We start from the raw sequence: 17,471 nt of genomic DNA on the forward strand, positions 1-17,471 counted from the left end.
ATATTAAACATAATAGATTAATGAGACTTCCAAGAACATGCAGGTAGATGTAAAGACTTCCTTAGAAGCAGGATAAATTTATGGAGAGTATTAGTATATCCACGATTCGTGATCCAGAATATGATCGTGATCAATTCGCTGGTGGTCTATCTGTACTTGTTACTTAGCGAAGAGTTTATGACCCTAAAACATGTTATCTAACACCACACGCTTATAAGTACAGAATTCCCGGGTTTAGCTATATGGGAAATCATGCCAAACCTTTTATAGTGTTTTATGTTTTCGTATTATATTCTCTATTTGCTTAGATTTGGTTGAGAATAATCGAATTATTCGAACTTGGAAGTGGTATATATACTGCCGCCTTATAAAGAAAAAATATTATAAGTAGGTTTATTAATAGTGTTACTACTATACTATTAAGAGGGGAGTGGAAGAGAATTGTTAGCAATGAGAAATTATTTTTTTGTGTAGGCATGAATCTGGAATGGCCTTCATTGCCATCATATAGGGATGTTAAAAAATAAGCGATTTTTATTTAAATCGATTATTATTATCTAGTAAACGATTTTTTATAATCGATTTTCATAGTGTTATTAATCGATTTTTAATAAATCGATCATATAAATTACGCGTTTATAATCGATTTTCATAAACAGCGTTTTTACTTATAGTTTCATTTTATTTTAATGTTACTCTTACGTAAAACGATACTGAAAATTAGTGCAAGGAATTAATTTTCGTCTTTTGATTGTTTAAACTTAAAGATATAAAACAAATCTTGCGTTATTGTTTTATATTTTAGTTTTTGAGCCTACAATGTAGTCGTTTAGTTTTTAAATTATCGCTTTCAGTATAATATATATAATATAATAATATATATAATATAATAATATATATAATATATATAATTAATAGAAAAAATTTATAATTTCGCAAAAATCAAAACTTTTTATTTTATTCAAATGAATAATTATTTAAATAAAACAAAAAGTTGACAAATCGATTAATATTAAATAAATAAAAATCAATTTTTATTTAATCGATTCTTTTCCAGTAATCTCACATTCCTGCCATCATACGATGACATGTAACCAGTAACATATCTATAGTATTTGCGGACAAGAGAAGAAAGCATTATGCGTCTCTAGTACACACTGCTGGCGTCGTGTGGCCATTAAGTTGGGAACGGCGAGTCAGAACAGTGGTGTGTGTCTAAGAGCGTATAAGAAGGAAGATAACAGTAGAATATGATAGCACGTTATATATATTTAATGCTAAATATATATAATATTACGCCATTTAAATATTGCTGGATTCAAATATTGATAACAAATGTATCGTAACCGAACGAAGCGCAAGAAAATGTAAACTATGCAGAATATGACTTGAATTTTAACAATCTAATACGAAAACTAATAAGCTAGTAGACTGTACAGTGAACTGCCTGATTTTTCTGCCTGAAAGTTCATAATACGCCTGCAGTTCTGTAAACATATCTTCGCGATTTTAGCAGAAGTGAAGCATAATGGTCTCCAAGGGGAACCGCTACGAATAAACCTGTTATGGTATCCACATTGCTGGTTACTTAGCTACTTATTTCCATTGCTTACATCCTTAACAATATCAGGTCGACCTACAAACTATAGTAGCTAATTCTTTAACGGACCAAGTGATGTGACTTCAACCTCTACTAGTGACCCGCCAGACTATTACCGTAAATGGGACCACGACATAACCATAAAGTCGTACTCTTAATAATAAAATATATTAACTCCAATATTAATTTGGAAAATATATTTTAATATTTTGCAATAAAGTTGATCTTCAAATATTTATAATATACGAGTTAATTCATTAATTTATTAATTATTATTATTTGATGTATCAAAAAAATCTTACCAAAAAGTTGATCGATAAATTTTAATGAAAACAAGAGTTCAAAATTCGGCTATATTCCAATATGGCATAATCAATCAATGAATATAAATAATATTCATGGAGTCTTTGGAACATTTGTAAGGATATTATTTTGTTTCATTTAGTATTACAAAGCTAATTATAGAATTACAAATTATCTTACACGCAAACATGATGACGCATGATCATTAATTAGGGAGAGTAATTAAATAATTCACGTTATGGTAATTTGTATTAGCATAACATGGCATGTATTAGTGTATGAGTCAATAGTTTAAATAATTATATGTATATTCTACGTATATAATTAGTTCCATAATTATTCATTTACATGATCTTGTAAGTATACTAAATTACAGTCTTTCATAATTGAGATGAAAGTACATGTACTCTATTTCTATACTAACTACAGAAAGTAATATTAAGTGGTTATAGGTAACCACTATAGGTACACGAACAGCACCACGGACATCACGTTGTCATGTGACGCCCGTGATTCTATCCAAACCTTGCAATTTCTCTGCCAAATCTCACTCTTCAATTATTACCAAACAAGCTGTTTAAATTCCACGCAAAGTACTTCGTAAAAAGTATATATACCTCGGTGTTAGTAGTAGTGCCATTAAACAACTATACTATGATCGTACATGTAGTAATATGACTTATTAGTACATGTACTTGAAAAAATGAATTTGTTTTATTCTTGTTGTGCTTTCATCCACTAATACTTTAAAGAATAATTATCTACCTATATTTGACATATACGTAGTATATAGGATAAATAGTAGTTATTGGCTACTTTAAATCCGGATTAATCAGTGTTGCGGACGAAATCATAGTAACTTCCATACTAGCTTTTACCCGAGGCTACTTCTATATTGACTTTACAACTCATTCCACTCCCTTTTTGTAGTCATAAGAATACAATTCAATAAATTTTAAGTGTAGTTTAAAAAATCAAACAGCTTATTAAAAATAATTATGCAAAACTTTAACGAAACAGTTAAAAACCATCTTAAAAGTTTCATAATAAAATAATCATTTGCATATTTTAATTTAATTCAATAATATCATGAAACTAATACTAATAGGGTTTAGATAACTGTAGAGCCATTCGATGAATTTGCTACGGGTTTCAGATGATAGATTTAGTCTTATTTGATCATTCAGTAGTACACTACTGAATGATCAAATAAGACTATTTTCCGGTTCTATTTATCTGCGCTATAACGTGAAGACAAGTGGGTCCTTTTGAAGGCATAAAGGACTAAGTGCAATACTTCTCTTACTTGAATGATTTTCATGTCTCGTTCATATACACGCTTACCTATACCTATACTTTCTATTATTATTGTTTAAAATATAGATCTAACTATTCCTATAATTTTATAATAGTGACTTTAGAAGGACATTGGTTAAAAATTATGATAATAAATAGTGATATTATACATGTACATGCTACAAGATCTTTTAAGAGATAATTTTCATTTTATAATATCATTTTTCAGTCAAGAATATACAAGCAAACCGAACTCGTCTGTTATTAATATCTATATTGTATATTATATGTGTAGAACGATCTTTTAGTTTATAAGACACATTAATAAATAGGCAGTAAATACATACGCAAACTTTAGTCAGCTACAATTAAATGCTACATATGATATATACATAATGATTAGCATCGCATACTTAATACAATACCTTAAAATTTAAAGTCTGATGTTAATAATTTGAAATTTTTGAGATAATGATTTCGCTTACCTTCTCAATTGCTTCTTGCTTAATATAACAGTCATAAGCGCTAGATTTGCCGACATCCCCAGGCCGGATAGGGCGAGCAGTGCTGCGGCGCTCGCAGCTCCCCCTGGGGGGCAGTGCCTTGTGTTGTTGAGAATTGAGGAGTTACTCGCACCAGCTGAACCGAAACGTAGGTTTGCGCCTATCATCGCCACCGCTGAGCCTGCTGTAATAAGAAATCTTACTTTTTACAAACTCGTCTAAAGATGAAATCTAATAAAAAATTATTCATGTAGAATATTTTAGCCGCTTATGAACGTCATGTTTTTCGTTAATATATATATTTTTTTCAAAAGCATTTACATTGTACAGTCATTAAAGACACTGCTACTCGTATGTTTAACATTAAATGAAAATCCTATGAACAACTATTGCCATGCACGTTTGTCGTTTAAGTAATCGTGTGAGTTGTTAGCTTTGCACAATAAATATGATTTAACAGATGTTTTGAATATATTTATAGATAATTCAGTATATCCTTTGGTATCTTATTGCAATTTTATATAAAGAACTTTACAGAGTTAAAACACTATATGTATATAAACGCAAAAAGATATAACTGTTACGGATACAGTGCATCGGAAAGTGGGTATAGATATGTATATGAATTACTAACTTAGTCTATATAAGTTATGAACTGACCTTATATGGAACATCCGAAATAACTCTTAATAATATCCATTATAAACGCTAAAGTTTGTAAATATGTATGTTTGTTACTCTTTCACGAAAAAACTACTGAACGGATTTTGATGAAACTTTCACGCTTTCAACTTTGACGAAAAACACGTGGGTGAAACCGTGGGCACAGCTAGTAAATTATATTTTGAAAGTTGGCACTACTCTTATAAGAATGAAACCTAAATTAATTGTCGGTTTGCATCATGTGGGTTGCAGCTTGATTGCTATTTCGGTGTCGTAAAAAAATATAATTTATGTAGTATTGAAAACGAGAGTTTATTACAGAGATATAACAATTTTGAAAAGGTTCTACAAAAAAATTTATTTAGAATTGCGCTAGAAATGCGTGTGAAACATTACTTATATTAAATAGAATACTTTAAAGGAATTCGTATCGTCATCTCAAATGAAGGCACATACTACATATTGTATTACCATTGCACATACAACATATTTACTTTATCCTAATGTATGTATAAATTTCGTGACCCTAATGTAATTATTTTAAACAAAAATATTTTCTATTTTAGTGAATAATATAATAAGAGATCAATGAACTGCACAAATACATATTACTTTAACTGCCGTAATTAATGCCGGATCCTACTCTCGCTAGTTCGTCCGCGGCGTCATTGCCATATGTAATGATCATATGGCGCCCACTGATTGTATAGCATAATGCTTGACTAGCAAGTTGGTGAATATTGCCCTAAAGCTGTAACTAATCGCTTCTAACTGTTATGAATATTAATATTTTGTTGTTATATATCGCTTAAATATAAGCACGGATAACAAGTTCAGATGCAAAGAATATCTTCTTGTTTCATTCTTTCTAGAGCTTGATTATTCAGTGGTTACTACTTCTAATTATTTGGTGCATGTGCATATCCATATGATAGACCACACAACATTAAAAATATTGTCGATACTAATATTATAAAGAGGAAAAGTTTGTTTGTTTATTGAATAGACTTCGAAACTACTGGACCGATTTGAAAAATTCTTTCACCATTAGGAAGCTACACTATCCCTGAGTGTCATAGGCTATATTATATTTCCAAAGAAAATTAGAGATCCTTACTAAAACTCCAATAATGTAACCCAAGGTGTACAAAAATTACATAAAAAATACCTAACACTGCGTGCGCTGCGAAAAATATATAAGCCGCTATAAAGTATAAAACAATTTCGCTTCCCGTTGTCTATCTGTACCTACGTATGTTTTGATCTTAAAAAGATACGCGAATTTTGATAAGTTTTTTGTAATAGACAGAATAGATAGAATGACTCACGATGAAGGTTTACGCTATATAACATCCCACTACTGAGCAGTATAACCTATAGTCCACGCGGGCGAAGCCGCGAGCGGAAAGCTAGTTATTTAATATATGACTAATTTCACGTTTAACATACCAGATATCAATTAAAACGGTTCAATAATATTTCATTAGTCAATTTATGATAGTTATAGTAGTTCAATCATCCAATCATAATCTTCCATTTAACATCAACATAGTCGGGTAAGAAAAATGAAAAACGGTCAATCAATAATGTATATATTATTTACAAGGTTATTTTTTGGAATGTGATTAGCCCTAATTCATAATTTGCCATGGAAAATTATTAAATTAATCATCATATTCTACAATTTATTTCATTTAAGAAAAGTTAAGAGTTAAGAAAAGTTGTAAAAATTTAAAATTACGGAAAAAGATTGTATTTTATAATATTATACACGTAGAAAAATCGTGTGTGAGACCTGAAGAATAATCTTTGTACAATATAAATTTGGATATTTTCGTATTTCATAGAATTTTTACATCGTCATCTTTTTTTTGTTACATATTCATAATTTCTTTTCTTTTTAATGTACATATGTATTACTTATGAAAGTAATATAGTATCTATAAATTTAGTTTATTAATGAACAAACATTATCTAAATGAAAACTAAACTATATTAATATTACGTTACATAAATTTTCTTTACAATAAAAATAATAATACTGAATAAACAATCTTAGGAGGAATATTTATATTTAACACTTCTTATGTAATTTTATGCAAACAGTAACAATACAATTTTATAACAGGGTCATCTACGCAGTGACTTTGATTACCGTATAAATTTAAGCGACTGATTTCGCCTGCAGTCGACCACGTCCCATTGATTCCATCGATAAGACGAACAGTACCTTCAAAAACACCATTGCCAGGTTTAGTGTGCACTACTATCATAAACTCTCGATATCCTATCTTAGACCCTTTTTGCTCCTTAGCAATTTTTTCTGTTGCCTCTAAGATTTCTATGAGTTTAAGTGAAGCACACTTTATATATTTCGATAAAATCTTATTTAGATGTTTCAATAAATAATTAGATGATGCTACTGCATAAGCACTGTCTTTTGGTATATTAATATCTCGTTGACAAGTGCACCAATGGTCTTTGATGCCAGCCATTTTACAGGTCCTATTACTTGGTATCGGTAAAAATAAGCTAATTCCTCTATTACCTGCGTAGGACATTGTTTTTCTAGACTTTATCTTTTTATTTACAATATTATCTAAGTCAATCAAATCTGATAATGTCTCGTAGATATCAAAGGGCGTAGTAAGCCGTTCACTATTTAATTTGAAATTATTGTAGGCTTCAGTATATGTTTCTTGGAATGATGGCGGTACTAACGCGAATACAAGAGGTAATCTTTCTTCCAAATATCCTTGCTTTGTAAATCTAATACCACCATATCGTATACCATGGTCACTAACTAAAAACAAAATAGTGTTTTTTAAATAATTAGATTTATCTAGTCTTTCAAATAGATCTACGTAATCGGTATCCATTACCATCGGGTAATTTAGATAATCATGACTCATTGTAATTTCCCAAAAGAAACCAAATAATTTCGACGAATTTAATGTACTTGTCAAATTTTCAATATAATTCAAAAGAATCTTATAAAAATATTTGTTACTTAAACACAAGTACGAATTGATGTCACGATTATTACCACCTCTTTTTTCAGCTTCATTTATAAATGTATGTAGATAATAGTCAGTAGGAGTATCGACAAATCCTCCTCTATTGTAATTAAATGTACCTAAACTTGAACTGTCTTCCCCTAGAGCTGTGTAATAACCAGCTTGCTTAAAGTATTCCCAAATAAATGGACAATTGTCGAGTCTTGCTTTATTATATGGAAGACATGTATGTCTTAGTTCTTCGTGGGCAATGCCTAATAACATTGGGATTATGTTTGGAAATGAATTATCGCCGACTTTATTGTATCCAGCCAATTCTATTGCTCCCTTTGTTTTTAAATAGGCCAAAGTTTTTGGCATTGTTCTATAAAAATTTAACCTCGAAACAGCATCGATTCCCATAATTAATATATTGTAAGCTGTTTTGTTTTTTAGAATTTCTACTTTATTATTGTGTACTAAAAAATCTTTCTTAACAGCAAAAACAAAAAAATTATTAGAGATCAAATCTTGTTCAAAATTGCAAGTGACTCGTACAAATTCGTTTTTTACCTCAATTACTTCAAAAAAATAAGTACAGTTTTGATATTCAATTCTGTTATCAACTTTGGGTGAATGGATATCTTCTATAAATTTTGGACGAAAGAATGCTGTATAACAACATCGGATTTTTTTGTTGTCTAGGCTTACATTGTATTTGGACATCACTTTTTTTTTATTTATCCAGATGTGTGTTTTATTATGTTCTACCATAGAAATATTGTGGTCATTGCATTTTTTTAATTTTTTAGGATATTCTACGAATTTTTTGATAGAATCATCAAACGGATTCATTCTAGGAATAACGCAACCTTCAGTTTTGATTGTATATTGCTTTTCATAATGCACTTTCTCTTTAACTTTCGTGTAGAGCGAAAAAATATAATTTTTGTAACGTGTACTAATGTGATTGTTAACATAAGCAATGTAGAAGAAACAGGTACAGGTTAAAATAAATATAAATACCATATACTTGTGGCGTGCTGTCAAATTATTACTATTTAGAAAGTTTCTATTCCTAACTCGAGCCATATTTAAAATTAAAAAATCAGTATTAACTATTCCTTGCAGTAATACGAAAATTTAAATGACTATTATCCCACCACATTAGATTGCAACATATTCAGCACAATTTGAACATCACTTTTGATTATTATAATGAAAATAAATAGACTGAATGTATGAACAGTTTTAACTAATATTAATAACTGAATATCAACATACGACGTAACATATTGATAATACCAAGTTAATCAATGATTTTTTAAAGATAATGTGATATATGTTCTAGTTTATTTATTAAAGATAAGGTGCTCACTGCACTTACAGATAAACCAAAGCGTGCAGTGAGCCAATAATATAACATAACGAATAATATAATTACATAAAAAACAACAAACAACACTTAATAAACTTATTAATATTGACGTGAAAAATATCGACCTCTGGCAGCTCCGAAACCAAGCTATTGAGCAGCGAAATAGCTTAATAAGTGAGAGCAAACTGGGCAGTGCATGTGCGAACTGGTGGTAGTATTCCCAAGATATTTCCCAGATAACCTACAACTTTATACCAAGCTGAAATTAAAGGCATCACTGCAGTAGTTGATCAATTAAATGCGGATCTCGACAGTGTATCCCGCTGATTGAGTCGTTTTGGCATATCAGTTAACCCAGGCAAATGCCAAGCGATAATAATAGACAGTACAAAACTTCTATCTAAGTTAAATACAATAAATTCCTATGTGCGTTTTGAAAATAATGTTATCCCAGTTTCCGTCACTCCTTTAAGGACCTAGGTATATTGATTGACCCAACACTTCGATGGCATTTACAGGTAGCGGAGGTATCTCGCAGAGTTACACATATTCTCAGGGTTCTTTATTGGTTTAAATTATTTCTCCCACCTCCCACTAAATTGCTCCTTGTCCAATTACTTTTACTTCCGCATTTTGATTATGAGAAAGTATGACCACGTCTCTAAATTTCATTCACAACTTAAATGGTTGTCAATTCGTAACCGCAGAAACTTGTGTATCCTTTGCACACTCTTCTCTATCATATTCGACTCTTGCTCTCCCACTTATTTGACAGATAGATTTCGGTTCATTAACGACCCTCATTGACGTAACCTCCGTTCAGTTCATAACCTTCTCACTACTCCTTCCCATCATACAAGCTTTATGTCAAACTCCTTCACAGTTACGGCAATTAACCTCTGGAATACAATGCCTGTAGATTTACGCAGAGTACCGTACGTAACGGACTACGTAAGCCCATTTTTAAAAGGAAACTATTTAATTACCTATTGAGTCGTGAAAATGAGTATTTGGCGTTGAATTATGTAGGTACTTTCAACTATATTTAGCATATTTATATATTCTGTGTAATTTATGTATATAATATAATTATGTGTATACATAAATTATATATGTATATAGATTTTGTTTCCTTAATTATATATTATAGTATTAATATAACAAATTTTCGGCATTACAACGCTTTCTAGTTCTACCCAAAGGTTAGCTGGTAGAGAATACCATATGACATTAAGCTCGTGCACCTTTTGTACACTCTTTAAAGTGCAATAAGGAATTAAAAATATATATAAGACTGGTAGTTGTCGACCTTCCAGTTCTAAATCCATGTTGACAATTTGTGAATTGAGACTGGACTTGTGCGAATATGAAGAGATTCAAGATGGAATCGAATAATTTTGCTAAAGCACAAGGTATAGCGAAGGGCCTATGGTTAGCAATTTGAGATTTACGCCCCCTTTTAGGTATTGGTGTAACCCTAGATGTTTTCCATAACTCTGGAAAGGTACCTGTACCGTTAGCTAAGTTCATTATGTGTAGAATAGATTCCTCCAATACTCCTATGCAGTCTCCAAGTATAAAAGGTGGGATGCCATCAGGTCCAGTAGAAGTTTCCTTTAATCGTTTTATCGCGCGCCGTCAACTAATGTAATATTATCAATAGCAATTCGAGCCGAGTTTTGAGAATCTAGTTTGCCTTCAGTCACTTTGGTAGGTAAAGCTGGCTGATTGTTTAAAAAACTAGATCTAAAATACTTTACAAATGCATTTACTGCGTCTGTTCCGGATACCAATTGTCCCTCATATTCATATTGATCCTCGCACTGCCTATTAGTTCGTTGAGACTTTACGAAGTTCCAAAAACTTTTTAGAACCTTCTTTATGTTTAGCTCAGTTTGCGTTATATAATTATTGTATGCTATATCTATTAAGTGTTTCGTACGTTGCCTTTAAAATTTAAACATTTCTCTATTATATTGGGCGTGCCCCCTACTCCGTGTCCGTCGTCGGGTCCGGAACGTAATCGCGAAGATGTTGTTACACAAACGGAAAACAAGCAATCGGACAAGAAAACGGACACGGAGGAGGACGGGCACGCCCGATGACGTCGTTGTTGCGTTACTCCTAGCTGTCACCTTTTTAGTTGCAGTGGCGATCGCCAATGACGCACGGATACGAGCTTCACGGATTGGCCGCTGTTACACTTGCAATGTCGGATTACCCTCACCATCATTTACACTGGGTTAAATTTAATTTTTCGATCATTAATTAAGTTTTTAATTAAGATATTTTGTTCCGTAATTACATTTTCTAATGAAGATACTTTACTCTCCAGTGAAAGCATAGTCTTAGTTAGCTCACGAATAACTACTTTTTGTGGACATATCTATTTATTTTTTACACAAATATATGGAGCAACACATATATGTGGGGTTAGGTGTACAGCATAATTATAAAAGTATACAATATTAGTCATTCCATAATATACCCGGTTGACTGTAAAAAGTCGTCTGCATGTATATTGTAGTTTCACCTATTTCAGTGAAACAGCAAAGAAGAAGAAGATAAAACATAAAGCGTGCTTCGCGTTTCTTCAAACTTCTCGGATGTTACGTGTATTGTGATGTTTATAGTATAGTTCATTATATAGGTATACACGATTGCCGCTTGTTTTTATTCCAATTACATAATAAAATGTAAATCGTCACAAGCACTGTATAAACTAACAGTAGAGCTATTACTATAATAATATTTTACGAATAATACAATAAGAGGGATCAATGAATAATAGAATAGAATATCATTTATTCAAATAAGCTTAATTTAAGCATTTTTGAATAGTCAACAATTTTTTTTAATCTAGCGCTCATTCGGATAGCACACACACACTTTCAAAAGTACACTTTTAAAAGAGCAACACTCTTTTAAAAGTGTACTTTTGAAAGTGTGTTGCTCATTTTAACAATCCATGCAAGTTCACATTTTACAAGTCGAAACGTGTGAATAGAAAATACCAACCAGCACTAATTTCTTTAGGCTCAAATATAAAAACACAATAAGATTAAATCAGTCGTAGTGATAAGAGCAGACCAGTCCCTATGAGCAGCACTCGTTCACGAGTATGACCAGCCAGTCATCACTGCGCTCGACCAAATTTTAATGAACTGCTCAAATACCTAAACAAGGACCTACTTACATTAAGTGACAAAATTATGATATATAATTTTCTTTTTATAATATAATTCTATCAAGATTACTTTTGATTTACTTAAGATTTTCCTTTATCTCTCTATTAGACATATAAAAAAAGGCATTAATGATAGCCCACTAGTTGTATAGCATAATGCTTGATTAGCAAGATAATGAACATTGCTCTAAAGGGTACACCTTTAGAGCAATGTTCAATCTATCTAATCTCTAATCGCTTAAAACTGTTGAAAGTAAGTTTTGTTATTATATATCGCTTAAATATAAATACGGATAATTAGTTCAGATGCAGAGAATATTTTCTTGTTTCATTTTTTATAGAGCTTGATTTTTCAGTTCAGATAATTCAAATATACTATTAGAAATAGTGACCATTTCTAATAGTATATTTTAATTATTATAGTATATCTTTAATGTTTTCAGTTTTAGGCTCGATCTCCTAGTATACATTTTTTTATTTCTATATGAATAAAGGTTTATTATTAAGTTAGAAAAGTAGTAATTGATATGAAATCAGATTATACACATTTAAAAAAATCTCATCATAATCTTCCATTTTACATCAATATCGGGTAAGAAAAATGAAAAACGGTCAATTAATAATATATTGTAAATATATATAAAGGTTATTTTTTGGGATGTGATTAGCCCTAATTCATAATTTGCTATGGTAGTAGTCAGTATGCTACGTTCAACAATATCGTTCATTTAAGAAAAGTTGTAAAAAGTAAAAATTACAGAAAAAAAACTTTTTTTATAATATTTAACGTAGGAAAATCGCGTGTGTGACTTGAAGACTGGTATTTTTATAACATAACTTTAGATATTTTCGTATTTGATAGAATCTTTACATTGTCGTCTTTTGTTTGTTACACATTGATAATTTGTTTTATTTTAATGTATTACATGTACATTTATTACTTATAAATGTAATATAGTATCTATAAATTTAGTTTAGTTGTACATTATATAACTAAGTTCTCTTAATATTATGTTGTATGACTTTCCTTTACACTAAATCAATAATATACTGAATAAAAAATCTTTGGAGAAATATTTACTTTTCAAACACTTCTTCTGTAATTTTATTCAAACAGTAACAATACAATTTTATAACAGGGTCATCTACGCAGTGACTTTGATTACCGTATAAATTTAAGCGACTGATTTCGCCTGCAGTCGACCACGTCCCATTGATTCCATCGATAAGACGAACAGTACCTTCAAAAACACCATTGCCAGGTTTAGTGTGTACTACTATCATAAACTCTCGATATCCTATCTTATACCTTTTTGAATCACCAACAATCTTTTCTGTTGCCTCTAAGATTTCTATGAGTTTAAGTGAAGCACACTTTATGTATTTCGATAAGATCTTATTTAGATGTTTCAATAAATAATTAGATGATGCTACAGCATAAGCACTGTCTTTTGGTATATTAGTATCTCGTTGACAAGTGCACCAATGGTCTTTGATGCCAGCCATTTTACATGTCCTATTACTTGGTATCGGTAAAAATAAGCTAATTCCTCTATTACCTGCATAGGACATTGTTTTTCTAGACTTTATCTTTTTATTTACAATATTATCTAAGTTAATCAAATCTGATAATGTCTCGTAGATATCAAAGGGCGTAGTAAGCCGTTCACTATTTAATTTGAAATTATTGTAGGCTTCAGTATATGTTTCTTGGAATGATGGCGGTACTAACGCGAATACAAAAGGTAATCTTTCTTCCAAATATCCTTGCTTTGTAAATCTAATACCACCATATCGTATACCATGGTCACTAACTAAAAACAAAATAGTGTTTTTTAAAAAATTAGATTTATCTAGTCTTTCAAATAGATCTACGTAATCGGTATCCATTACCATCGGGTAATTTAGATAATCATGACTCATTGTAATTTCCCAAAAGAAACCAAATAATTTCGACGAATTTAATGTACTTGTCAAATTTTCAATATAATTCAAAAGAATCTTATAAAAATATTTGTTACTTAAACACAAGTACGAATTGAAGTCACGATTATTACCACCTCTTTTTTCAGCTTCATTTATAAATGTATGTAGATAATAGTCAGTAGGAGTATCGACAAATCCTCCTCTATTGTAATTAAATGTACCTAAACTTGAACTGTCTTCCCCTAGAGCTGTGTAATAACCAGCTTGCTTAAAGTATTCCCAAATAAATGGACAATTGTCGAATCTTGCTTTATTATATGGAAGACATGTATATCTTAGTTCTTCGTGGGCAATACCTAATAACATTGGGATTATGTTTGGAAATGAATTATCGCCAACTTTATTGTATCCAGACAAATCTATTGCTCCCTTTGTTTTTAAATAGGCCAAAGTTTTTGGCATTGTTCTGTAAAAATTTAACCTCGAAACAGCATCAATTCCCATAATTAATATATTGTATGCTGTTTTATTTCTTAAAATTTCTACTTTATCATTATCTTTCTTAACAGCGAAAACAAAAAAATCATCAGAGATCAAATGTTGTTCAAAATTGCAAATGACTCGTACAAATTCGTTTTTTACCTCAACTACTTCAAAAAAATAAGTACAATTTTGATATTCAATTCTGTCATCAACTTTGGGTGAGTGGATATCTTTTATAAATTTTGGACGAAAGAATGCTGAATAACAACATCGGAACTTTTTGTTGTCTGTGTTTAAATTGTATTTGGACATCACTTTCTTTTTATTTATCCAGATGTGTGTTTTATTATGTTCTACTATAGAAAAGCCGTGGTCATTGCATTTTTTCATTGTTTTAGGATATTCTACGAATTTTTTGATAGAATCATCAAACGGATTCATTCCTGGAATAATGCAGCCTTCAGTTTTGATTGTATATTGCTTTTCATAATACACTTTCTCTTCACCTTTCATGTAGAGTGAAAAAATAGAATTTTTGGAAGGTGTTCTAATTTGATTGTAAACATAAGCAATGTAGAAGAAACAGGTACAGGTTATAACAAATATAAATAGTATGTACTTGTAGCGTGCTATAATATTAGTACTATTTAGAAAGTTTCTATTCACAACTCGAGCCATACTGAAAATTAAAAAATCAGTATTAATTATTACGAAAATTTTAAATAACTATTGTCTCACCGCATTAGATTGAAACATATTCAGCACAATTTGAACATCACTTTATAATATTATAATAAAAATAAATACACTGTACATGTGAACAGTTTTAACTAATATCAATAACTAAATATCAACATCCGACGTAACATATTAATAATGACATTTAAGACACAGGCACGGCTTAGTTTAGATGCTTTTTTTTATGGATGATAATGGAATGGTGCACCCGTCTGTGCTAACGGTTTACGCTGGCGGGACACCAGTATAGGAGTGGGACCCATCGTGATAAATTTACAAAGAATTTATCACGATGGTTTCCAGGGGAAGTTTGACCTCCACGCTTTTCGGTTTCTAGGGGGAACTGCGTGGAGGTCAACCTGACATCGCACATTGCTAGCAATAGGATCATCAGTCCACATTACTAACAATCCCTTTTCCTCCCTAGTTTAATGTAGATGCTAATGGCACTGTAAATCATTACAAGCACTGTATAAACTAACAGTATAGCTGTTACTATAGAAGTGGACAAGGTTAAGATTTCTTTCCAAGTTCAATGCAAATGAATGATTATTTCAATTCATTTCACACAAATAATCACGAATTTCATTACCATTATGATCTTTCTTATAATAAAGTAGTAGGGAGTAATGAATATTAATTATATACCTATGATATATTATAGGTATATAATTAATATTCATTACTCAGTTATAATATTAACAGAACTAGAATTACTTACTTTTTCGTCTGTTACACCTTAAAAACAGTTACGCAGTAAATGGGATAAGAATGGCAACTGGCATATAAATTTTAACATTTTGTGTTTTATACCCATTATCAATAAAATGACTCAATATAATTATATTTTAGGACAAATATGATATTTTTAGTACAGGAAAGTATATATGTTATTTACCGCCTGGCTTGTCTTACATATGTGTAGTACCTATTAACTGTGCCCTGTGTTACTTTGTCAGCTTGGAATAGTGACCTTGGATATCATTAAATATTTAGTAATCTAACCAAAAAAAAAGAAAAAAAAATATACTTAAAAATTACTACACTTCCATAAAACCTTTCATCTCCCCTTACAACTGTATGTTCGTATCAGAAAATAGCCTATGTTCTATCGCGGAAAATAGACTAAATGGCACCATATTTCATTTAAATCAGTTCAGTAGTTATAGTATGAAAGCGCGACAGACAGATAGACAGACCTACTTTCGCATTTATAATATATATATATAACCAGCGGTTCCCACGACTTCCTCCGCGTGGAATTTATTTTTATACTTTTTTTCTAAAATATAAAATAAATGTTAAATTTTACATATATTTATCGGTCTGTTTGTTCCGGCTAATCTCTTGAATTAGCTCTTGAGGTAGCTGATGTTATAAGGAGTACCTTATAACATCAGCTACCTGCCAAAAAAAGTCCCGTCAAATTCAGTCGAGCCATTTCAGAGATTAGCCGGAACAAACAGACCAACAGACAGACAGACAAAAATTATAAAATATGTTATTTTGGTATATGTACCGTATATATATTCATATGTACATGCATAGAAAAAACAGGTATTTCAATATTACAAACAGACACTCCAATTTTATTTATATGTATATATTATATATAAATATGGTATGTATTGTAAGGATTAAGATACTTATTTTTTTATTTAACTAGAATTAAACTAACAGGCGGATCTCATTGAAACTGACAACCGACGCTTCTTACCTTGCCCTTTCTAAGGACTTAAATATATTTCTTTTTTTTATTTATTATTTAATTGAAACTTATACTATCTGCGGAATTTATAATAACTGTTACTAAAAATGTCAAGAGCTGAGTGATTCTTTGAATAACCTCTCATCTGCGAATGACCCAATTATTATTATAATAATATGTGGAATATATAATATTTTTTGAAATATCTGTTTCAAAAATATTGTATACTCCGCATATGGGCCCAAACCTCTACCAGTGAGAAGTGCTGTTATCGGTCTCATAGATGGGACGTTAAGGTAATTTTGACAGCTAACAGTTGAAATGATAAGAGTTGTAAGTTCTGTTCTTGCTAAATAAGGTGTCATACCGCGGAACCATGTATTTATTTTTGTTAGTACAAATGTTTTTTGTATCAATATTTTTTTTTATTTCATTATCATATCTTTTCACCTTAAAAACACAGTCTACAAAGAAAGCCGCTTACTCAGAAATATGCCAGCCACAAAATAAGTCCAAAGCAGATGTTAAACGCCTGTTTAAAATATTGTAACTTATATAAGCTTTTATATTATCTGTGATCGTCATATTCCGAGGTAAATAATTATGTTTCAAACATCGAGTCTATGTCAAAACTTTCGTGTTTAAATTGGGAAAACTCATCCCTTGTTGGTAATTAGCAAACTTCATCAT

General features: G+C 30.7%; 1 protein-coding gene across 3 annotated transcripts in view; it reads right to left on the reverse strand.

The window, feature by feature from the left end:
* LOC131843632 (uncharacterized) overlaps nt 1-17,471 on the reverse strand; it is a 58,132-nt gene that overhangs the window by 12,111 nt on the left and 28,550 nt on the right. For all 3 annotated transcript variants that reach the window (XM_059192302.1, XM_059192304.1, XM_059192303.1), the window contains exon 3: nt 3,685-3,886. In XM_059192302.1, the coding sequence (XP_059048285.1) occupies nt 3,685-3,886 (202 nt within the window). The remainder of the gene's footprint in view (nt 1-3,684; nt 3,887-17,471) is intronic.

This window comes from Achroia grisella, unplaced genomic scaffold (assembly GCF_030625045.1).
Source record: "Achroia grisella isolate CSIRO2021 unplaced genomic scaffold, CSIRO_AGI_Agris_v1 utg327, whole genome shotgun sequence".
Lineage (NCBI taxonomy): Eukaryota > Metazoa > Arthropoda > Insecta > Lepidoptera > Pyralidae > Achroia > Achroia grisella.